General features: G+C 38.1%; 1 protein-coding gene and 1 long non-coding RNA gene across 2 annotated transcripts; both read right to left on the minus strand.

Moving 5' to 3' along the window:
* Nucleotides 1-9943: 9943 nt before the first annotated feature.
* On the minus strand, nucleotides 9944-23689 carry LOC109863591 (transcriptional coactivator YAP1). Its single transcript, XM_020443895.1, has 7 exons — nucleotides 22036-23689; nucleotides 12521-12744; nucleotides 12225-12409; nucleotides 11944-12124; nucleotides 11565-11618; nucleotides 11388-11473; nucleotides 9944-11232 (listed from the first exon to the last, which is right to left on the minus strand). The coding sequence occupies exons 1-7, from the start codon at nucleotides 22671-22673 to the stop codon at nucleotides 11146-11148; spliced, it is 1455 nt and encodes a 484-aa protein (XP_020299484.1). The 5' UTR covers nucleotides 22674-23689; the 3' UTR covers nucleotides 9944-11145.
* LOC109863592 lies at nucleotides 16258-17199 on the minus strand. Its single transcript, XR_002251366.1, has 3 exons — nucleotides 16991-17199; nucleotides 16779-16864; nucleotides 16258-16528 (listed from the first exon to the last, which is right to left on the minus strand). It is a non-coding gene; the product is annotated as an uncharacterized LOC109863592 (long non-coding RNA).
* Nucleotides 23690-24097: the final 408 nt, after the last annotated feature.

A 24097-nucleotide genomic window follows, 5' to 3' on the forward strand; every position in this document is an offset into this window, starting at 1 on the left:
GCTGCTTGTAAATGACACAACATATAGAAAGAGAGAAAGAGAAAGAAAAAGAAAGAGTACACTCTCCCTACTACTAGCTTACTTTGACTTGATGGTTACTTATCCAGAGCGACAGAACGCCATACGTACCGAGGTGGAGGTGTAGCTTATAGGGAAGTTACCCTCTCTTCCTGATGCAGTTGTCCAATCGGGATTCGGTCGTTCCCACTATGTCTCGCATTTTTCGACCCTTGCTTTTGCACTGATCGTGATTGTTAATACTACAATTTTCACTTACTAAAAAATAGGTGATTCATGAATCTCTTTTTTACGCTTTTGCCATAAAAAATGAACCGTTATTGTCCAGTTGTTTTTATCAAAAATAGGTCACTTTTACATGTCTCGTAATCTACGATGAAACCTTTAACGAAACCTTTATTTTTTTTACACACTTTTTTTAAGTGGCTGCTTCCAAATAGTTTTCGTTAGCAATTACTTTTGAATATTTGAACGTTTTTGACGAAAGCGAGATAAAAAAAGGAAAAGACGTCGAAAAAACATGGTATAAGAAATTTCTGTTTTTTTGTATAATGTTAGATTTTCTCCAGATTCTAGCACTATTTGTCATATACTTTTTCTATTAAAGTGTCTTGAAAAGTCAAATTATTAGAAGATTTCTTTTTTTTTTTTTTTCCTATAATTCCATGGATTCTTTTTTCGGCGAGCACAGTCTGCTTTTTCTCCATCGTAGACAGCTTCCACCCTTTCCCTAATATACTGAAAAAAGAAAGCAGAAAATGTGTTAGTACACGTTCTAGCGAACTTAGAATATCTCTGAAAACAAGAACGCAATAATTTGTCGGATAAATATAACTTCAATAAATCCGATCTGTTTGGTTTAATCCGACACTTATGATTATTTTTTTATCTCAGTACTCGTCGCACTCATTTTGTTATTATTATTTATTTTTATCATTTTTTTTTATATTTGTGTATCACATTTTGTATTACAAAATTTTGTGATTCGGTTTTGTCGCTGCAAATATTTATTTTAAATTTATTTCGTTTTTTCATCGTGAAATCGAAAATATTCGCAGTTCGCGATGGTTGACGAGAACGTTGTGCGACGAAAAATTTGGCTGAATCTATAGAAACCGAGGCGGTGATATTGTTGGGGTTCCGCCGCCACCTCAGCAGCCCTTCGTCGCGCAGGCTGCACGGGGGCAAATGGCGCCCTTCTCTAAGGACAAACAACTGACAGCTGACCCACGCTTGTGTAGGGTTGACCCATACTTATGGTTCATCTGCTAACACTCCAGCCTCAGCGGCCAGCAGCGCACGCTTTTTTCTACACCCGGAATTTTTACCGTGGACCAATGAATCCTGTGCTGAATTGGATCGGACTTCGGGCATCAAACAGGCGTTGTGTATATTTCAGTTCTGACCACTATAACAACAGCTCGTTATGGGCTGGAAAAAGTGCGACGCTAAAAGATTCATCATTCGATGCTGAACGTTTATTTATATAGAAATATTTGCAATTTCTATTTTGTTAAAAAAAAAAAAACAACCGTAAACCAAGAATGTATTGTAATATTATTTTAAATTGCTTTAAATTTAAAAAACAAATTTTTATTTATAACTAGCAGTAAATGTTACAATTTTACATACACATGACACGTCCACTATGACATAGTGTAATATTGAATTTTTTGAATTGAATTGTCATTCCGTATTTTTTAGACTGTGTGACTAATCTCAAATATAACAAAGAACTTGTATTGAAAGAAAAAGGTAAAATTTCCGGAGTGTGTCAAAGCATTAAAAACATTTTCTCGATATTTACATAAGAAAGGTAAAAAGAAAAACGAGTTTAAGGTGTTCGCTGAGTGACGATATTGTGGTCAGTCGCTGGCTCGAGTTTCGCGGCTTTGAAATAGATTTTTGTCTCCCCCCTTTCACTCTTCGCTTATTCCTGCCGGCTTACTCAGCATCTATGGAAGTTTGCGGATCGAAGAGCTCTCGATCGGAGAGCACTGGTCGGGACGACTGTGTTCTCTGTCCTTTTACCCACAATTCCTACGACCCTATCGCCTTTTGCAGCCGTCGATTCTTCTTCTCGTCTCTCCGTAGTTACTCGTCTGTAGCTTTTTATCCTTCGTGTGGAAAAGGATAGTCTGATCTTCATTCACTTTCTGTTTCTTTCTTATCTTGTTTTTAGTATGTTCGCACACGTGGCACGAATCATCTCATGTAATAAACGACACTTAGCGAATTATTAGAATGTAGACGAAATGGGTAAAGGAAGTCCGTAAAATGCTGAAAAAAAGAAGAGAAAAAGAAGAGAGTAGGATCGTCAAAAGACGCATTCGACAGACTTGCAAATATTTCTATACGAAATAATTGTGCTTAAGTCAATAATAATAATTTGTGTTAACAATGATGATAATAATAATAATAGTATTCACACTCGTTCGCGATGTAAAACATGAATTTTTTATTTCTTTTTTTTTGCGCTGTCAATTATTCACTCTTATCATTTTCGAAATCAATTAAGTGGCTTAATCATTTCGATTTATTCACATAAAAATAACTATAAAAAATATCTAATCGCTTTATTATCAAAGAATTAGATTTGTACTTTTACAAACATACATCTTGATTTTTTAAATTTACATCTAATTAGAAATATATATTAGTTTTGTAATTTACTTCTAATTTTTCAAAAATATTGATTCTTCAATATTAATTTTTAATGATTATTAAATTTTTATTTTAATATTTGTAATTGCGTTAATCTAAAAAAAAGAGTTTTACACACAAATATATATTTTATCTAGAAAATTGTTCTTGCGTATTGTAACAACGTCGATATCAATGTCCACCTACTGCCAAAGCGCAACGGCACAAAATTGAATTTGACTCGTGTTCCACGTTACGATTCGCGTATTTTGCTTCACGCGTTTCACTCTTCTATGTGAAAACGGTTGCGACTACCACCGCTGGCTCATGATAAATAAGAAGCATTGGGGTCGCATTGCCACAAGAGAGGTCAGCTGTTGAACAATATCGGGTGCACGACCTTTTCACCCCTGGGGGTTAATATGCGGATGGCTAAACACCGGCAACCGGACAATGCGAGATTTATAGATCGACATGTACGCGACCATTGTCCACTTTCGATCTCAATAGTTGTCGAAGGCGAGATTTTCTCTCGAAAGCCGATCGGCAGCCGTTCCAAATTTGCGCGACGATTGCGAGCGGTACGTTCTGATGAAAAATTGGGGAAAATCGCGTTTTCGACCCTAGAAAATTTCATCGTCCATTCTCTCTGCCTTGGTCACCCGCTCTCTCTCTTCTCCCCTTTTCAGGAAGCATGGCGTTGCTTCTATGAAACGTACGCGACGTAATAATCCCCCACGGGGGGTCAATAATAAGATCGATCTCTCGGCATATATCTGCTTTGTTCATCTGCTTCGATCTCTGTTCTATTGTTTATTATGTTTAAAATCGTTTACTTACATACAATTTTCTGTTTCTTCTTTAATTTGATCCGTAGAAATCACTCGCACAAGACGTGTATTTAAGTTTTTTTTTTTAGAAAGTAAATTCGTAATTTTTTGTCATTATAAGAGCGATTTTGGTGTCTCTCGATGTTTTACGATGTCTCGATATTTCCGATCGCTCTCGTGTTCCTCGTAATCGGATTCAGCTTCACGGAACGCTACATCCGATCGTTTTCATTTATAGATTTTTTTGTCAGCTCCCCTGGGGCGACTCGGTCGTTTAAGGGTGGGGACCAACACAAGGGCAGTTGCACTCTTTCTCTCTCTCTCTTTCTCCGTCCAAATTCCACAAAAGAGAAAAGTAAGGGAAAGACGAGAGAGACGCGGGTCCGGTAAGATGACCGAGGCACGCGATAATTCCGGCCACTTTTCAAACACCGCGACCCTAGTCGGGATTTTTTTTTTCTCGTTTCATTGCAACGTCTCTCGCCCGCTTTCTTCTCATCCTCTCCTCCCCTTGGCGTTTCCTTTTCTTCGTCTTCCACCGTCTGCCGTGTGTCGACACATGATACGGTACTAACGAAAGCACGCGTCGAGAACAGAGAAACAGAGAAAGAGATATTTCCTCCTTTCCGCTTCAGCTGTGCGCCACCGTATTTCTATTTATAAAACTACTGCGGTCTTTCGCGTATATATACGGGAGATGATTTGGATGGCGGAAGGAAAGATGGAGAGAGGGAGAAGAAAACGAACGCGGAACATTGCGAGTAGTAAATTTTTCTTTTAAAGAAAAGGGAAATCGAAACGGTGTGTGGCACGCGTTTGTCGCATGCCACGCACGAGACACGTCTGAAAAAGCCAATAAATAAAAAATTGACATAAAATAGTGTCTCTTAAATTTTTTTACAAACTCTATAAATTAAATTATATTCAATTATATATTTAATTATTATCTAAATTTAAGTGTACAATAAATCAATCATTTGCGTGTTTATCGGATATTTACAGGCTATCTTTGATTATTTTTGTAAATATTCAGACAATATATTCGGGAATCGCGATATAAATGTATTTTACATGAGCCTGTGAGTTGTGACAAAAAAAAAAGAAAAAAACTTGTTAGTTTACCATCGCCGATCGAGATATATCATAATCAATCGACCGTCATTTTTGTGCCACCTTTTCGTGCCACTTTTTCGTTTAACAAAATGGCATGTGATTCGGCATTTTTAGAGGAAAATGTAGGTATAACTTTAAAAAATTTCTTTACAATAAGTGAAAATATCACTAGACAGTTTTATCTTTTCTTCTAAATCTATCTATTCAATTTATTTAACAATGCAAAGTTAAAAAAATCTGTAAATTCAAAACCAGAAGACGAATCTCAACAAACAGATTATCGACACAATACTGACAGCAATTGTATGCGAAACTGCAAATTGGCAGCAAATTGCTAATAAGTTGCATTTATTCTAAACAATAATAACAACAGTAAACCATAAAACTTTCTTTTACGCATGACGATTTCTGTTTAAAGTGACGAAAGGGTAACTTTACAAACACACACTTAGCCATCCCCTTTCCAAACGATGCAACCTGTTGCACGCGCGCAAAGGGGGATCTTAATTTTTTTTTATGCTCAGGATCGTGCTCGTATTACCAGTCATTTGTACAATAGATATCAACCTGTTGAGCTTCAAACTCGTAGAAGGGGAGTTTTTTTCTCGCACCAGGTCCCATTAGACACGGACTTGTTCATATGAGGGGAGTGGTGTCGAGTACCGTTTTTTCTCATCGGCTTTTTATAATCGGTCTTGAAAAAAAGCTCCCTATATCACATCTCGAGGTAACAAGTGCAGTTACCTGAGCGTGAATAGGGAACGATATATAGTGTTTAATATCTATCTCGATTATCCTTAATACTACCACCCTACGCAGGACAAAAATCTACAGAAATCTCGTCAGACGTCCATTAGATATCACGTAGAGCTATAGATTTCTAATGGATATCTATAATGAGACTTGTTCTGTGTGGGATTATTATCCTATCACTTATACTATTACCTGTGATTGAAATAAATTTGTAGATTTGTGATAATTTATCGATATACAAATGTGTTTAATTACTTATCGTTAAAAATATGAGCGTTACACTTGAAAAGAACGTTACACTTGGAAAATTCACGCTTCTTAGTGAGAATTTTTGGTGAGAATTACTGTGTACTACACATTTAAATCACGTATTCTAAGCCGAACAATCGACACCCTTAAAATAAATTTTATAGCATGCATGAACTCTATTAGGAAAAAATTTCTTTCGACTGACATTTATGTTTCTGCAAAAAGTGCCGCTTTCTCTTTTCCCTTTTTTTTTATTCTTTTTTTGTTATATTAAAAAATCCTTAAACTTTTCTAGATCGTAAGAATGTTTTTATACAGAATAAAAAACATTTTCAACGTAATTTCTACAATTTCGAAATTTTTATGACACAAAGTACATTCTTGTGTATTATAAATTAACGGTTTTTTTATTCGACTACACAAACAGTAAAAGGCGGTAAATTTCATAAATTAATTTGATATTTCTTTTTATGCAAAAATTTACATAGAAATTTGTTCACTTTCAAATTTGTTCTTATACACATGTATCTGATAATTATTGTATCAAAGTTCAATATTAGTAGATATAACATCTCGTATGTTTTTATATTTCTCATTACCTACTTTAGCGCCGCTCAGATCAAATCAGCGTTATCTCTTATTCCAAAATTGTGATGTGAACGTAAAAAACTTCAGATACATTGAATTCCCCGGAATTCAACGAGTTTTTTCTGTGAGTGAAAGGTGCTTCACTTTCAGAGGGAGAAATTGCGAGAGGAAGGATTATAAGGTTTAGCGGACTCGTCTCTCTTGGACCGGTTTTCTTGCTAGTCATTCGTTTCGAGATTGTTCGAACACGCTTTCATTCTTATTATACGCGTATCACATACATAAAGATATACTACGATTAAACATCCGCGAAAACTGCGCGTGATTATAATAATTGCACTTTCAACTAATAAACATGTAGAAAGATCAATATGCACAAGTAAACAATAAACAAAAGAAAATATCTACATAGGTATTTTTCTGAAATCGTCTTTTCTCTAAAACTGACTAGAATTTTTTCGCATCGTTTTTTTTCGTTCTACGAAATTGTAAGTCCATGTTTTTCTTACAATTAACCGATCGTTTTTGTTATCTCGAACAGTCGAACTATTCAGTCTTGTCTCACTCTTTTTTTTGTTTTTAGCACGTTTTTTAAAACTTCGCGCAACTGGGGGCCTACTTATTGAAAATAGTCTGCAACTTTTGTGTTTAGTATGTCGAGACATTCTATTTCTAAATATATCGATGTACAAAGTAGTTATTATTGTACATGTCAGTTTTTATTTCATTAATGATCGACACATGGCGTGTTGAGAGTAGGAAGTAGAAAGGAATAATTGTTTTATTTATCAATACACAAGAGTAAATAATATGTTTATTGTTATGTCGTTTATTACTACGTCATTTGTTATCGATATAAAAACGTATGTCACAAAATTACTTCCAATGAGCATATATTTATTTTAAATACTGATATTAACTAATTGCTTTTCGTTCTGTGTATAATCTCAGATATTATGGACGCGAATGCTCAGCCTAAGCGGGGAGTTTCGATCTAAAACACAAATCTATCCTACGCGCGCTCAAAATCGACGTAGGTCAAGGCACTTGTGTATTCAAGGATATCTTTCACGCGAAGGCACTTACGGTGAATTTCCCTGCCACTGTGTGCTCCCCAAAAATGTAAAATCTAGATTGAGTTTAGACTAAAAGCAAGATACAAGTATGGTGAATTAATAGATATCGTTAAATCGCAAATAAAATAATATATTAGACGCGCACTTGGCCTGATGCTCCTGGAAGACTGTCGATCAGATTGACATTCGTGACACTGAGAACTGTCTGCGCTTTGACTAACACACATCAATGAATAATAATTGGACAGAATGTCAGCACTGTGGAACACGCCAAATTCGAATAAAATAAAAATAAAAGTAGCTTGAGTAAAATTTGAACGAGGAAATAACAAAAACCAAAAAAAATATGGTGAATAAAAGAGAAACTTAGAACTGAATAAAACTCAAAGCGCGTAATTTGAATACGACATAAAACTCATTAAAAATGTTGCAATTCCAATTTGAAATAACAATCAACATGTATGATCAATATATGCGCACGTAAAATAGTTTATGGTCACTGTGCTCGACGTGCGACATTCTGTCTTCCAGTGCTTCAGCCAAACAATACAAATAGTGACACAAATATCAAATCAACGTTTACACGATCATTTCATTAACTATCTTAAAACAAAAAAAAAAAAAAATAAGTCAAGACATTCGACATTCGCACGGACCAAACGGTTGAAATAAAAAGACATCAACGTGGGAGCGTGCGAATAACGAAGTACAAGTTTTGTTTCTCCGCGACTTTTTCCGTCTGTAGGAAAAAGTGAGAGAGTCGATATCGCAAAATGTTTACATGATATAATTTTCGTCCTTTAAATATACAATAATTAAACATTCATGCAACTGTTTTAATTTCACGACAAACTTGTACACATATGTCACAGCAATTTTTATAAACAAATGCAGATTTTAATACGCTGTTATATTCCTCGATAATTTCTGTATTTGATAATTATACTTTTTTATATTACAGAATCACATTTACTATTCATAGTAAGTAATATAAAAAAAACTTAATTTAATAATTTATGAATATTTGATAGTATATGTTAATGCATTTGTTGATAATTTATATTGTCATCTGAAGATAATAAAAACACTTGCATGAACGAAAACATTCGCATTGTGTCATACATTAAGCTGCCATATGTATTGCATGTGTTATCTTCTTTACCGAAATTGTTTTCATTCCCGGTAATCAATAGGCCGAGTTAACTCGCAGTTAATAACAAAAGATACAAGTGTTAGCGGCCTCTTTCTTCTCGCAGTTCTAACATCTTCGTAAAAGATATGGAACGCGAAAATTCTTATGGCTAAAGATATTTTGATGAACTTGTCAATGCCGTGTATGTCAGTATGTATATTTTATATGTATATAAAACATACATATGTATATACATATATATGTACACACCTACATACATACATATACATATATGTGTGTTGTATATATACATATATACAACACAGACAGATATATATATAGATAGATATATGTGTACACATATATCTATCTATATATCTATATATAAAATATACGTACTGTATGTTATACACACATAAACATACACGATATATATTTATAATCTACTATAATTCTTACAATCTCCATTGTATAACTGTCAGTATAAAATGTATCAGAAATTTACAATCTAACATGATTTATTTCTCGAAAAATACCAATATAACTGCATAACACGAGTATAGAACTTTACACGTATAAAAAAAATATATATATTCTTATTTTAGGTATTTAAATCCCTTTTATTAGAGAAATACCTATCCGAGAGTCTAAAATTTGTTGTGTCTAACTTTTAATATTTATCATTCGCATAATCATTTGCTATGGACGGTTATTGTTCTGAAAAAATTGCGACCAGTTGGTCGTCACGTTAATCGATATTGACAAAGACAAGGCACATCAAGGCACGTCTTACAAATATGTTCTTTCTAAAACATTGCACCGCAAACATGTTGCAAACGTTCGATCTACAATATTTCGCAACACACATACACAGAATCAGACATATACATACGCACTCACTCTGATTTACAGAGTTTTATGAAAGTTTCCGATCATACTGCACTTGAAACAATATAGTTCATATTTGAGAAATTATAAATGTCTAAGTGCCATTAAAAACTTAACCAGAAAGTTCAGATATCGCTTTCTATAACATAAAACATGATAAAGAACAGCAATATATAAATTTTCACGCAAGTGTTTTTATCATCTCTAAACAATGTAAAAGTAGATCAGCAAGCAACAATTAATATATTTATACTAATTTAATTTTTTATTAAAGTGTTTGTTTAATTTTTATATATTACGAAACTTTAATCACACACGAATATTAATCTATATTTGTGTAGAAACATTTGCTTTTTAATATAATAATAAATGCAATTTTTGCGTGAGTTCAAAGTTAGTTGCGTGAATTAAAGATTTTTATAAAAATGGCACACACACATTTATCAATTTATATTCCCAAGTTGTCATTGTATCTTCATAATAATGTAAAATTTTCATATCGTCAAAAAAATAAACATTAATTATTTTATATATTAGATATATTAATTTTAAATACATATATAGTTACATTTAGAAATTATTATGAATTTTCAAATTATTTTATTTTATTATATTATTTTTCTTTTATTATATTATATATTTTATTATATTATTTTATTTTATTATATTATTTTTCTTGTAATTCACACTCGCCGGAAAAAGACAATTTATGTAAATTTATACCAATATACACGCGTGTGATAATAACATTTCAAATATATATATTTCAATAGAAATATAAATATTAGTATAAAAACTCAAATTCTCAAATTCGTGTCAAATTTTTCAAAAAAAAAACTCTGCTCTTCTTTTTATAATCAAATTAAACACTTCTTGATTAGTTTTTCATTTCTCATTCATATAAGATACAATTACAAGCTGGGTATAATAAATGAACATATTAAATATCTCTGACTCTTTTTCTTGTAACAGACAGCGTCATATTTATCTCTATTTTATCAAACTTAACATTCTCTCACGTTATGCATAATGTGTTCGGTTGATTTAACATTTTTCTTTTCAAGTAACGATATCGTCGAAGATATCAACGTGAACAGAACGTATACGATATTATATGATATTGCAAATTGTGTGTAATGTATTTGCAAGAGATATGCGTAATCATAAAACCTGATACGTCATGGTATCAGACATCACTCAAAAAATTCGATTTTCTATAAATTAGATCCGCATCGTATTGTTCGTTCACTCACGCGTGACTGAAAAAACGTAGGGATCTGCTTTTTTTCTTCTTCTCTTTCTTCTTTTTCTTTATTATCAATCGGACGTATTGAATATTATTGTCAAGGTATTCGACCCTCTACTTTTCCTCTCGTTCTCTCTCTCTTTTTCTCTCTCTCTCTTCTCTCTATATAAGAAAGTATAAACTTATATACAAAATGCTTAAACATTCTTGCGCACGCACATACAAACATTCATTCACACGTCATTCAAACGAGGGAGGAAGGGAAAGAGAGAGAAAGAGAGAGAAAGAAAAAAGGAGAAGAAGAGAGAAACCGAAAGAATAGAAATTCTTATTTTGCATATGTACATATATACATATGCACATTCATAAATCGATGTATACATATACATGTACATACGTGAGACTGTTGAGCACGATGAATAATTAAAAGTCAACATATACCTAAGCTTGAAAAATATTATCGTAAACGAGCGTGCGTTTCTTATGGAATACTCGTACGCATGGTAGGATTCCCTGAAAGGAATTTCACGTTGATTGATGTATCGACGATACTATTTAATGGGCCGATCACACGAGTCACGTGAACCTGCCACACCAGTACAATGTATCCTACAGCCACGTCAGCACGTTTTCCGTTTTGCTATTAGAATTTCTGAGCATGTCGTCCAAAATGTCGCTGTTGAAGTCCTCGCTCAACTGGAATAATAATAATTGGACTGAAATAATAATAATACGATATACTTTACATGTAATAAGCATTTTTTAAATAAAAATAGTAATAACAATAATAAGCAGCCATATAAAGAGCCGTGCACGTTACTATTTCCAATTTCTGTCGTTGAGAGATCTACCTGAAGCGATGGCAGGAGATCGTCAGCCGAATCGATGTTATCGCTTAGGGTTGACAAGTCGGGCGTCTCCATTGGCGCGCCACCGTCTGAAAAAGAAACATACACGCGTCACAATTTTATGTTTGACTACATATGAGCGCGAATTTTATGTATTATCTTATTGTTGCAAATATGTACTTATATATTTGTGGCTTCGGTATAATCGTTTCTTAATCAACACACTGTGCCATTCTGTAATCAGAACAATCGCGCACAAAATTTTTTTATAAATCGAAGAATGACAATAAACAAAACGAACAAGCAACATTCTTTTTAACTCATGTTACTCCTGTGTAGTTGTTCCAGCTATAGCAAATTATGATGTCAAAAACGAGAAATTTATACAAATTTTTGTCACGATTTCTCTCGCTTTTAGATGTCATAATTCATTGTAATCGCAACGAGTACCCAGGAGTCGTGTAATCTCTGACACATGTAGCGATGGCGATAGGTTTTTTGTGAATCTCGCATAGAAGAGGGTTTTATTCTTTGAACGCTTTTGCAAAACTGTTCTCACCGCTCGTTCCGTCCATGTTGTCGTCTATGGCGAGAAAATCATCGGGAGTATGCGACAGAGAGTAAGCTGAGCCGAGTCCTAATCCGCTGTCAGCGCTCTCTTGACGTGCGTGCTCGTTGATACCCGAGAGGAACGGATCCATAGCGGCATCGGTGGTGCTCTGTTGCATCATCAGCTCTTGCTGCAAGCAAAAAAAACTCGTATTTTCTCTTTGCCCGATAATAAGCATCAGATAAAATAGCCGATTCTTAGATTTTTCTAGGAAGGACTAGAGATTTTACCTGGCGCATAATTTCCTGCCGTCGTTGTTTGAGACGTTCGCGTTCCATATGCAATGACTGAAGACGCAGTTTCTGCTGACAGGCTTGCAGACTCTGATTACTCTGAATACTACCGGTAGGTTGCTGTTGCAACCAATTCTGCGGCAGCATCGTGTTAGACGCCGGAGTCCTCTGGAGATGTGTCGCTGAAACATACAATCCCTTGAGAGAGGACGCATTAAAGACGGAGAATGATGACGATTCCCGACGATCGAACAATAAACGAACTAAAATAAAACGCGGATCTCCAAACTTACGGATTCGGGGATCGAACCACGATGTGGTGCGGGTTTGATGATTGATGAAGTACGTCTCGCCTTCGGCTGTACGCGCCTGTTCCCATCCGTCGGGCAGCGGACCAAGCGAGTTGACTTGTTGAGCGGTGGATTTGTTGCTCTCCACCGCGGCGGCGACTGCCGCTACGCTCGCGGCTGCGGCCGTTTTCCGCGGATCCTCCCATGTCGTAGTGCGTGTTAAATGACTGCAACAAAATCATATGCCGCTAGAGAGAGAGACTAACGCGTAAAAACAAATGCACGAATCTACTGATCGACCAAATGCGGCATATTGCCAAACGATCCGGGACAAAAGTATAAGAAACAATTAAACATCAGTAAAGTTACACAAGAATCATTGTGCAAATTAGACTTATTTAGCGTCAGTTTACTCAAAGACGCTGAAAACATCAATTTAGATAGTCGAATTTATTGGAAAACCAGTTTGCGATAAATTTGCGAAGAAATGATGCAAAATTCAGAGAAAATATATTCGATGTGATGCGCCTTTGTCGCAGAGAAGCGAATAATCGTACGGACGACTCGAGCTTCCGTTCGATGTCAGATCGAGCACTTTAATGTTTCACTTAAGCCGCTCGATCCGCGGAAACTGAATACGCGCCGCGATGCGTACAGTTATCCACATATAGTAGGCGCGTGCTAAAAATACTCCCATTCAAAAGACCGAGGCGAAGTAGCGTGAGACGACGTGGACTAGAGCGTAAGTTTTAACGTCCGAAATAAAGGCAAACTTTTAATCTCTCGATTTTTTATGTATTACATACATATGTAGAAGTGCTCGCGACGAATATGGTAGTCCAACCGGATACGCATCGCGTCTCGATTAAAATTCATTTTCTCCTGTTAATTGCTTTTTCTCAAGCTCGAGATAAAATTTATTTTCTCTCATTTAAGGTCAAACTGTTACTTTGATTTTTCATTTTATCTTTAATTTCTTATGTAAAACTTTACTAAACGTTTCTTATAAACGCGCGTAAGCGACTTTACAAAAAAAAATTGAGTTTTTCTTCTTTTTATATTCACAAAGATGGATTCGCGCTATCGTTCGAGAACAGTAAGAGAACGAGAGGAAGTCTGTTTTGCACAGCACGCGTATGTGACGTCATCGCGCGATTATATTTCTTCACCCACACGCTAGGCTACAGACGTACCTGGGTGACGCGTACCTGCCTCGCAACACGGACAACGTTTGTAAACATCGCATCGTCGATCCGACATGTTCGATCGGTCCATCAAGCTCGATCAGTAGATCAATCAGAGATTATTTGAACAATACAATCTAAATCGTATAATTTCTTTTAGAGTTAATTTGTCAAAAAAAAATACGTCCACTGAATCCATTCAATTAGCGACAATATGTTTTCTTTGTTTCTATTTGTGTTTACTTTCTTATATTTTTCGTCAATTACTTTTAACTTGAAACTTGTCCAAAAAATTAGATGATCACTCCTGATCTATTGTATTCCAGAATTATAGAGAGAGAAAGTGCAGGTGTGGGTGGAGATGCATCAGCGGGGCACCCCCGGTATATCGCGATTGCGTTCCTCACGCAGTTTCTCACCCTAAGCGCGCCATGAGCGTAGTCCTCTTTCTCGTTTCCCCACGTCTCTCGGCGAAACACGGTTGGCCGCGGTCTAATAAGAGGAGCGGCGCCGCCTCTCCGCAGCCGCGCGCTACGGTGAGAGCATCGGAAGAGAAGAGGGAGTGCGCAGCGACGCAGGAGGGGTTGTCGGGGCGAAGGGAGCTGTCGAGGAGCGGACCAAGAGAGCCGCTCCGAAGCGTGTTGGAGAATTATAAGAGGGTTCTGTGTGGCGAGCGCGCGAGCGCGCACGCGCGCACATACAGACTCTCTACGGTGTATTTTTACTCCGGACATCACGGCGCCGGACAACTCGTAAATAGACACTCTCGCATCGACGCTCTTCGCTCTGCGTGCTCTCTGCTCTCCTTCGCCGGCTCCCGCAGCCTCCTTGCAATCCCTCCTTCCTCCTGCCGCCTTCTCTTCCCTTAGCGTTAGGGGCGCCCTTGCTCTCCCCTCTTTATTCTTTCGGCGCGGGAGACGCGCGCGCGACTTTGGAACCGCGCAGAGATCTCAAGATCTCTAACGTCCTTATGATACAATACGACACCGCCCGGTTCGCAGACGTCTCCTGTAAACCTCTTCGATTTTTGCGCGAGTTAAATTGGCTTCGCTACCGCGTACAAACAGACTCGATTAGAAATATCGCGATGTCGAGTAAAACGTCTTCGGTATTATCACGAGCAAAATACGTTTTACGTTTAGGTGTATATAATACACATTTACGCAATGCGCTGACCGGAAATGAGTTAAATATAAGTACAAGCGGCGGGAGTTACGTGGATGGAAAACTATACGCGCGCGCGCGCAAAGCCGAAGACGTCTTGAAAACAGATTGCTTATATCGCAAACGCGAACTCTTTATCAGGACTAATTAGCGCCGGACAATTTAATTCCCGCTAATAACAGATTAATCGAGAACACTTGTTTTGGAAACGACGCGAGATAAACGGCGCAAAATAAGCAGATTAATTTTCATGCGTAACATAAAGAATTACACATTGAGAATTTTAATTTATATTATTTGTAAGTAAAACGGAAATATTGATTTTATTTGAAAAAAAAAAAAACAGCACAATGTGTGTTTCTCGCTTTACGTTCGATATGTGCGTACATTTGTCTCGATTTTTGTGTCTGACGCAAATATTGAATAGCATCTTAAATGGCATTTAAAAATACAGGAGGGATTTTAAATACGTCCGCAAGAATTAAAGAAGCAGCAAGACTGACCCCTGTCTACTCTACTGGAACGGCATCCTATGCGAGGTCGTGATTTTGTGATGATACGGCAAATGCTTAATTAGCATATGTTTTATACAAGTCGCGCACATTTACCGTATAATGACTTGCCACAAATACGCTATGATATCACGCACCAACAAAATCGTGTGGAATCTTTCCCTCGTGAGGTCATTCGTTATTACTTGCACCATCATCGGTACAGATATTTAATCAACGTGAAATAGAGAGAAAATCAAATCTTTTTTTTCTGACAACACCTCATTTTTTTTGCGAATTTACTAATTTCTCAAACTGTTCTCTTCTTTTGAAAAAAAAAAAAAAATTATGTATTTAAGAACACTTTAACTCCACAAATTACAAACCGGTAGAAACATCTCGATGGACTATACGCTAAGATTAGGATTAGATTAAGAACAACGTTCGCGATGCGATTAAAATGTCACACGCCGGTATTTATGGTGCTGAACAGCACTAACGGTAGACAAGATTTTCAGTTAAAAGCATCTCAGCGCGCCATCAAACAAATTCATTATTACGAGCAAGTACGTATACACATATACATCCAATTTATTCGTATATTCCATTATTACGTGAATTCACTAATGCATCCGTAAATTAATTTACACACACATTAGTGAAATACGAAGCTTTTAAAGATAAATAGGTCTTCCAAATATATAATCTTTTTTTTCCAAACACCAAAATTATGTATTCGAAAAAAATTGTGAATTAAGATATGTTCTAGGACTAAAAAAGTAATCTTATTACAAACAATTCAAAACAGAAGTGCAGAAACATAACACAAGTGTAATATATGTATTTTTTTTTTTTTTTTTTCACAATGAACGCACAAATTTCACGCTAATGCGCCGCGTGTCGCTCACGCTGCCTTGAACTTTCGATACGTTCGCCCCGGCTATCTGTGTCCTCGTGTCTGGCATTCGCATTTGTCGTCTAAGCTCTCTCGCGTACAGGTGTGTCGGGGTCTTTAGCCTCGACGTAGAGTGCGGTGCGACGCAACGAGGTAATAGCATCGTGTTTGCCAACGATGGCGTGTCGCGATGCCACCGGTAAATTTTACTTGAGAACTATTATTCGGAGACGCGTTCTCGTTAAGAATCCCGCGTACAGATAACCATATTGAACTACTGCAATGTAGAAGAAGCAAATAATCATGCAATTTGTGTACAAAAATTGGAATAAATTAAGTTTTCTTTATACGCCACTCTATCGATACCAACATATATTTCAAGCAAAAGTGAGCTTTACATAAAAATCAATATTTACAAACATTAAAATCCGAATCAAAAAGAGGTTTTTTGTATTTACAATTTATTCATGTTTTTTGTCGTAAAAATATATGATAAAAGTTTATATAACTTTTTACTTTTAACATACATAATAAAGCCGCAACGATTACAGCTCAGTAGCCTTAAGAAAATATCCAAATTAAGCACACCATTCAGTAATGAGCTTTGTGAAACCTGCAAAGAGAGAGAGAGTAATTTGTGACGATTTTTACGCCAAACTAGACGAGTAAAATTCATACGCGGTCACATTATTTTGTCATTTGAACAATCGTTACAAATGCAGAAAAGATAACAAAATACATGTTTATGCCGGGCGCGACTCGGCCTTGAAAACAGCAGGACATCGTCGTAGCGTACACGGCTTTCACCGCGCGCATGAATTGCACTCAGAAATATCCGGTTACACCAAACGCCCTCGAACCTAATTTATTCACAAATTCATCATCGCTTCCCGAAGGTTGAACAGATTTTTTTTTTTTTTTTTTTCTATAAGAGTTTTTGCGAAGTTTTGAAACGCAGAAAAGAAAGATTAGGTAAACAGTATATTTTTATGCATTTAATTGTGAAGAAATAAATGAAATGGAAAAAAACAACAATTGGTACAATTTTGTAATTACGCCCTACTTTGGGTGTTCAGAGAACACCGAGAAGAGAGACGCCGCGGAATTGAGATCTCCTGCACCGCGTGTGTAACACAGAAAATTAAAAAATTAATAAATTTTACAAAATCCACGTATCACTCGCCGCGAGTTCTGTTGCACAAATCGACTGACTGAAGAAGTATTGCGCGTGTTCTACGTCTGATAATACGTGACTCAACCGGTAAGAGCTTCGACGCCAGAAACGACAAAAACCTTGAACGAATGTCTCCGCGTATCTCTTGTCTGAGGAAAAGACGAACACACCGCGATAAGAACGTCCTCAAGTGTTAACCGAACCGCCATTGTGTCTCACCTGTGTTTCAATAAAACGATCGACAAGGAAACATACACCGTGTTTCCGTCGCATTTTGTGAACTCCGAGCGTCTTGTAATCACTTGATATAATAAGATATACACGTAATATTCCTTATCTGTCGGGTTTTCCTACCTTATAAGACGTAGAGTTAGACGCTTGAAAAACACGACGAGTCTTTTGATTACGAAGTTAACTTTGAACAAACGTACACGTGCATATATTAATGAATGTTTAAGAACATGGTTTTTTTATCAACACAACTATCCGTCGACACACATAATTATCCAAATAATTATTTGTTGCACTCGAGGTAGGAAATTTTTATTTTACAAAGAAAGTGCCATTAAAATGTAATTAATTCAACACGTGATTACGTGTCGTTCAATACGATTGGGGATAATAAACATTAAAACAAAGTGTCACTGTTGCAACGATTGTGTAAAAATAGAAATTAATCCTCTCGAAAATTATACGGAATGACAGCAATACAAAATTATCTCGATCCAGATAAAGTAATAAAAACAGAGATCTGACTATATCTTCAAATGCAGGTATATATTAAGATATGTACTACAGCTATTTTTTTTCTAAATATACTTATCTATAAAACAAACTTTCTTGATATTCTATTCTCTTCTTTATCTTTGAAAATGCTTTTTTTTGTAAGACAACGTACACACACTAACAATATATATGTACAAAAAATGATTTTAGGCGACTTCTGTCGAATTTTTGTCGCGACAGCAACTGAAGAGATATATGAAGCTTTTTGGAATATCGTCTCAAATCAGAATTATTTGTCCGGACGTGACGTGTAATAAAAAAAAAAAACCATGTTTTCTTTGGACGGTTCTCTCTCTTTCTTTTTGTCACACTCTAAAATAGAGTATTGAGTTTTTATAAGACGGACCAAACCGACCAGGTAGTCTTTTCTCTCTTTCAATAGCAATAATCAGTAAAACTATTTTTATTTCATCACTTTCAGACCTAAAAAAAAAACAGTCAAAATTATATTATCCACACGATATTTTCTCTAATAAGAACATAAGTTAGATAGCTCGGCTCATTCGGTGTCGACATCACGTTTCAATTACGCTAATTAGATTCTAATAACTGCCGGTGCTGGATAAGATCCAACAACTTGTGAACAGTCCGTATTAATTAGATAACCATACAAAAAGAAAAAAATATGAAAAATATAAAAAATATGAATAATATCAAAATATAAACTAGAAGAGTGATTTAGAATTTTCATAGATTGAAAAACTGTGTGAAACAGATCATAAAATCTAACGTTTATCGATACGCGAATATAATGAATAATATCTTTTTATTTACACACACTCGCACACAAATATATATATATATATAACAGATAGAGTCATACATATGTATATAACTCTAACCGTAAATATATTATATGTGTCTAAGCAATATAATTTAATAGATGTAATAAAAATCCTTATTTGTGCATCGATAACCAACGCAACTCCGTTGACTTATTCACGTTAACGTTACTCAAGAGAAAGAGAAGAAAGAAACCGTCTTCCCGCAGCAGTCATTATCGCATAATGCAGCGAGCGCGCAACTCGCTTCGCTGCACTTTGCATCGCACTTTACCGACCAGCTCACGCTCGCTGCGCCTCGTATTACGCCTATCAAAAAAAAAAAAAAAACGAGCTCCGCACTCTGCTTCCGTAAAATTCGCCGACGATCTATGAAAAAAATGGAGTGCGTTAGTTCGACTCGAAAAAATTAAGTTTCAAGAAAAAAGACAAAACTAATATAGAAAAAAAAAGAATACATATTTTTCTTCGTGTTCTTGTCAGATGCAAACAATTATTATTGTTTGTTACATAAACTATAAGATAAAAGAGAAAAAATAACAGATAAAAAAGAACAAAAAATGTCTTAAGAACTGGCTTCGCGTTATCGGAGAAACCGTGACCAAGGAAACTCCTACCTTAGACTTGATTAGAAGAAAAGTAAAAGAAGGTAGCAGGTTTCTCAGGAAAAAAAAACAGAAAATACATAACCAAAGGTCGATCAGGTTGCAGACATAAACGCAATAGTCCATCCGATAGGAATCACTTCTTTTATTTTGTGTGCTTTTGTGTTCCACTTTCTGCATCGCAAATGAATGCGGGAGAGGGTGCTTTCGATTTGCGCATACAATTTCGCGCGTGAAGTACAGGAAAAAAACTAGAGAGTGGCGTAACACACACGGTAGAATTCCGTTACAAGGCGCATCGAGGAACCTTGTCACGCGCGCGCGCGTTTTCTCTACATAAAACCAAATTACTTATTTCTGATAAAGTTTCGCGATTTGCGTTTCATTAATTTATTTACCAAACTTGTGAGAAACAACTTGTTTACTAAGCCTCTGTTTCTCTTTCTAAAGTTTTATATCTCCTACTTTTCTTTTTGTGCTCTTTCTTTTCTTTCGAACACACATACTCATCTTTTTCCGTTTGACAAAAATATATATTATTTTTGTGTCAAACAAAATTAATATATATAATTACTGCATAGGAAATAAGTTTTACAAAAAGTCGCATCACAGTAGAACGTCCTTCTCACAATTTTGAATAGCGAGCGTGGATTTTGTACGTGAGATTAGAGACTCACATATTCAGGTAGATAAATGAGTTTAGGGTCAGATAAAAAAGAAGAAAAAAAAGGACGCTTTTTAACGACAGATCCGCACAGAAAAGACAGGTAAAGACACACGAGAGAAAGAGAAAGCGCAAGAGCGGAAAATTTCCACAACTTGACAGAAATTGTAGAATATAACAATTTCTTGGAAAACTAAAAAAGATTCACAGTGCATGCAAGATTGTTTGTGCGTTATTTGATCTAGCAAAACTCCAATTATCACTAAATCATACTTATAAATCAATAAATCAAAAAACACATAAAAATAAATTAAACGAAATACGTAAAATGTACGAATTTAACACACCAAAGTCACTTTTAACAGCTGGCAAGAAACTAGACATTCAGAAAACTAAACATAGAATCCCATGTGTCTTATGAGATAGTTCGTCACAATTTATAGAGCAGAGAAGTGTCGACGGTCAGGCGCGTAAGAAAAACGATCTTGCGGAATTTGAAAAATTGTGACGAGAGATCCTGGTTAGTTTGGATCACCGGCGAGTTGAATGAAATGGGGAAAGAGAGACGCGCGATCAACGACGAAGTTTCCCACGACAGGTGACACGTGAGGATCCGTGGTAGTCGCGGCGCGACGCAGGTGGATCAGGTTGAGAAGCCGAGACGCATGGTGGGAGGCCCCACGCATACCTTCGAAGGCATCGGAGAAGCGCGAGGGAGCATATGTCAGGAGTGAACCTAAGAATTCCCTTCTCAAGCCCCACGTCTTACAAAACCGCGATTAAACATCGCTCGCGACGATTATCGTGTTACGAAAAATGCGATACAAGCTGTTTCACTGATTTTACTTTTAACAGATTCTCTATGCATTTTCTATGGATTTCATGTTGCACAACACGTATTACGTCTACTGTTTTCGATGAATGAAACTTTTGGGCAGCAAATTGTTCGCTTACGTCTCTCTGATTGTTTTCGACGTAAAAATTCTGAAACATACTGCATCAATAATGGCGCTAATTATTTACCGTGTGTGTATTCATTATGTATACGTATTTACGAATTCACCGTGACGATTGTGTTCGGTTTCGAAAGCAAGAAACGACGGCCGACGCGAGAAGGGGCTCTCTTAACGAAGAAACGAACGCATTCTTCTTCCCTCACTGTCCGTCATGAGAAACAGTGGGGAATCGAAGGGATAACGAGCAAGGACGGAAAAGAAGGAAGATGAGTAAGCTGGCAGGACGAGGCAATAAAGACGATGCCGACCTTGAAGTAGGTAGGGAATTCAATGCAGAGAATATCGTCAGCGGTGAATCTCGTTCGGAATAACTGTTCTTCGCTAAATCGCAGCCGTTCAGACAGCATGAAATACGCCAAATCCTAAAAAAACACGCACAATGTTTATCTTGCCTTCTGATATTCTACCTAACAATTTCCTGCGCATATGTGTGTACACGCACATGTAAAACCACAAACTATAGCATATTTCATGTAACCTGTCTACGTTATAAACAATTGCCATGACTATTGAACGTTATGAGACACGTGTGAGGACTCGAAATCCGGAGTTGAACGCGTCAACGCCAACCAAACAGAGCGCGCACCGAAAACAACGATATATTGCAAATAGCCGAATCGGACGAGATGAGATCGGAGGGCGGGCTGACGTTTCCGCCATTCTCCACGCCCACCACCTCGTTCCTCAACCCTCTCGCCAGCATCCCCGAAATCGTCGGGTGGGACGCGCGACATGTAGGGACACACACACTACTTACTTGAGGAAATAGATCTGGCCCTCGGGGGTGCGCGCTTGCTCCCATCCGTGCGGCAGCGGGCCCAGGTCGTCGACCGTGCTGATGACGTCGTAGCTGCGCTGCTTCTGATGATGATGGTGACGCGCGTGCGGTTGCGGCGCGTGTTGCGGCGCCTGCTGTGCCGAGGCATACGTTTGTTGGAGGGAGGCCGGACTACTGTGAGCGCGGGGATGCGAAACGGTGAGGCCGGCCACCGCAACGGCTGCTGCTGCTGCGACCGCACCTGCGCCGCTGTTGGCGTCGCCGCCACCTCCGGCGCCGCCTCCGCCACCCGCGGCACCTGCGGCGTTACCACCGCCGGTGCCTGTACCGCCGCTAGGTGCACCACCACCGCCGCCGGTGCTCGGTGTCGCGGTACCAAACGCGGAATCCGCGGAGTTCTCGCGCGAATGCGAGATCGACGGGCTTTTGCTACCGGTGGATGGCGGGTTAAAGAAGGAATTTGGTAGGTTGCGCATGCGTAGCGGTATCTGCAGCGGTCGCTTGGAATCGGGCTTCAGGACAGTGTCAAACAGCGCTTGCAGATCGGATTCGGAGTTTCGATCGACCGTGACAACGAGACTCTTGGGCACCTGGTCTACATCCTGGTTGAGCGCCATTTTGGATCACACGTTTCTTACGTTCGCCCGCTACGTGCTGCGGGTGGCCTGCCGATCGACACTGTACGAGACTCGGTTCTCCTCGTCGTCGATTCCCACCTCTCCGACCGATCGGCTCGCCCGCCCTACCTGCGTAGACTCGTGACGAATGCGAGAACACAGGAAGCGCGACCCGAGAAAAAGGAGAGACAGAGAGAGAAAGATGTGCGCTCTCCCTTCTCTCTCTCTCTCCCTTCGTGTTCCTTCAAAAGATCTTGCCTGGCGCTCGGCAGTAGCACTCACTGGCAGGTAGATGGTATGTGTAAGACGATCAGGTTGTTGCCGAGACGACGAGATGTTTCTTCGAAAAAAAAAGCCTGCGGAGTGCGATGTGCGTGCACACACATTCGAAGAAACGTCTCCGCGATTCGCAAGTCTCGTTGCTCTTTTGCTCCACCTTCTTCGTTTCTCGAGCACGTCACTGCAACGATGCGGCTGACGACATTAACAGGCACAGGGAAGACGATCCACAATGCACAAAAAAGCCGATACACAAAAAAAACAAACTGTCAGATTGTAGCACCGCGCGTCGGACGTAATCGCGACTGTTCTTGGGTTTTGTCCGTCCGAGAAACGGCCGACGAATTACGAGGATCGGTCATTAAAACACTTTGAGGAAGTCGCGACGCGACGCGCCACGGTGCCGTCGCGCTACCAATGCGGCGGCACAAGAAGAGAAGCGGCGGAGTGATAAGTGACGACGGGAAGGCAAGCGAGCGGCGGAGGGGGAGGCGGGGAACGAGTCGCACGGGTTTATTCTCTTCTTCGATAATCGCAGGTCCACCTCGACCTCGCTGTTCGGTCTCCGTGCGGGGACTGGCTGCCTTCGAGTCGCCGACACTGTCGCGCCGTGTTGGTGTTACGTCGTCGAGTCCAGTCGATCTGGCAACCTGTGACGCACTAATGAAACACAGGCAGCTCTGGCAACTCCGCGAACGTGTGCTGGCTTCCCTTTCCCTGTCGGATCACGGACTGAATCACCGAATACGACAAAGCCAAGCGCTGGCCTGTTGCTCTTTCCTACCACTTAGTGGCTCCGAAGTAGACACGTGGGTGGTGATGGGAACCGAGCGAGATGTAGAGAGGAAACGCCTAGGCGCGTGTATTCAACGCGTTCGCGCTATGTCGCATCGCTCGTTTCTTCTAGTTTTTTACAGCACAACACTCGCTTTCACTGTAATTTTAATCAGTCAATTGTTTCTATACTATCTGACAATCCAATGTGTTACTGTTGCTTTTTTTCAAATACTGTGCGTTCAACTCCAATTAAAAAATATAATATAAAATAATCTAAAGTGAACTTTGTCAATTATTCGAATGTGCAGAAATAAATCAACAAAAACAGCGACATTACGCAACACACGATGTGTTAATCATTTAAAAAT

Source organism: Pseudomyrmex gracilis, unplaced genomic scaffold (assembly GCF_002006095.1).
Source record: "Pseudomyrmex gracilis isolate BER0280 unplaced genomic scaffold, ASM200609v1 scaffold_11, whole genome shotgun sequence".
Classification (NCBI taxonomy): Eukaryota; Metazoa; Arthropoda; class Insecta; order Hymenoptera; family Formicidae; genus Pseudomyrmex; species Pseudomyrmex gracilis.

Bases quoted from the DNA above. Each gene is read 5' to 3' on its own strand.
- LOC109863591 (XM_020443895.1), bottom strand. From the start codon at position 22,673: ATGGCGCTCAACCAGGATGTAGACCAGGTGCCCAAGAGTCTCGTTGTC. The intron at 12,745-22,035 runs GTAAGTAGTGTG...ATTTTGTTGCAG, and splicing joins GGCCAGATCTATTTCCTCAA to TCATTTAACACGCACTACGA. The intron at 12,410-12,520 runs GTAAGTTTGGAG...TGTATGTTTCAG, and splicing joins GTGGTTCGATCCCCGAATCC to CGACACATCTCCAGAGGACT.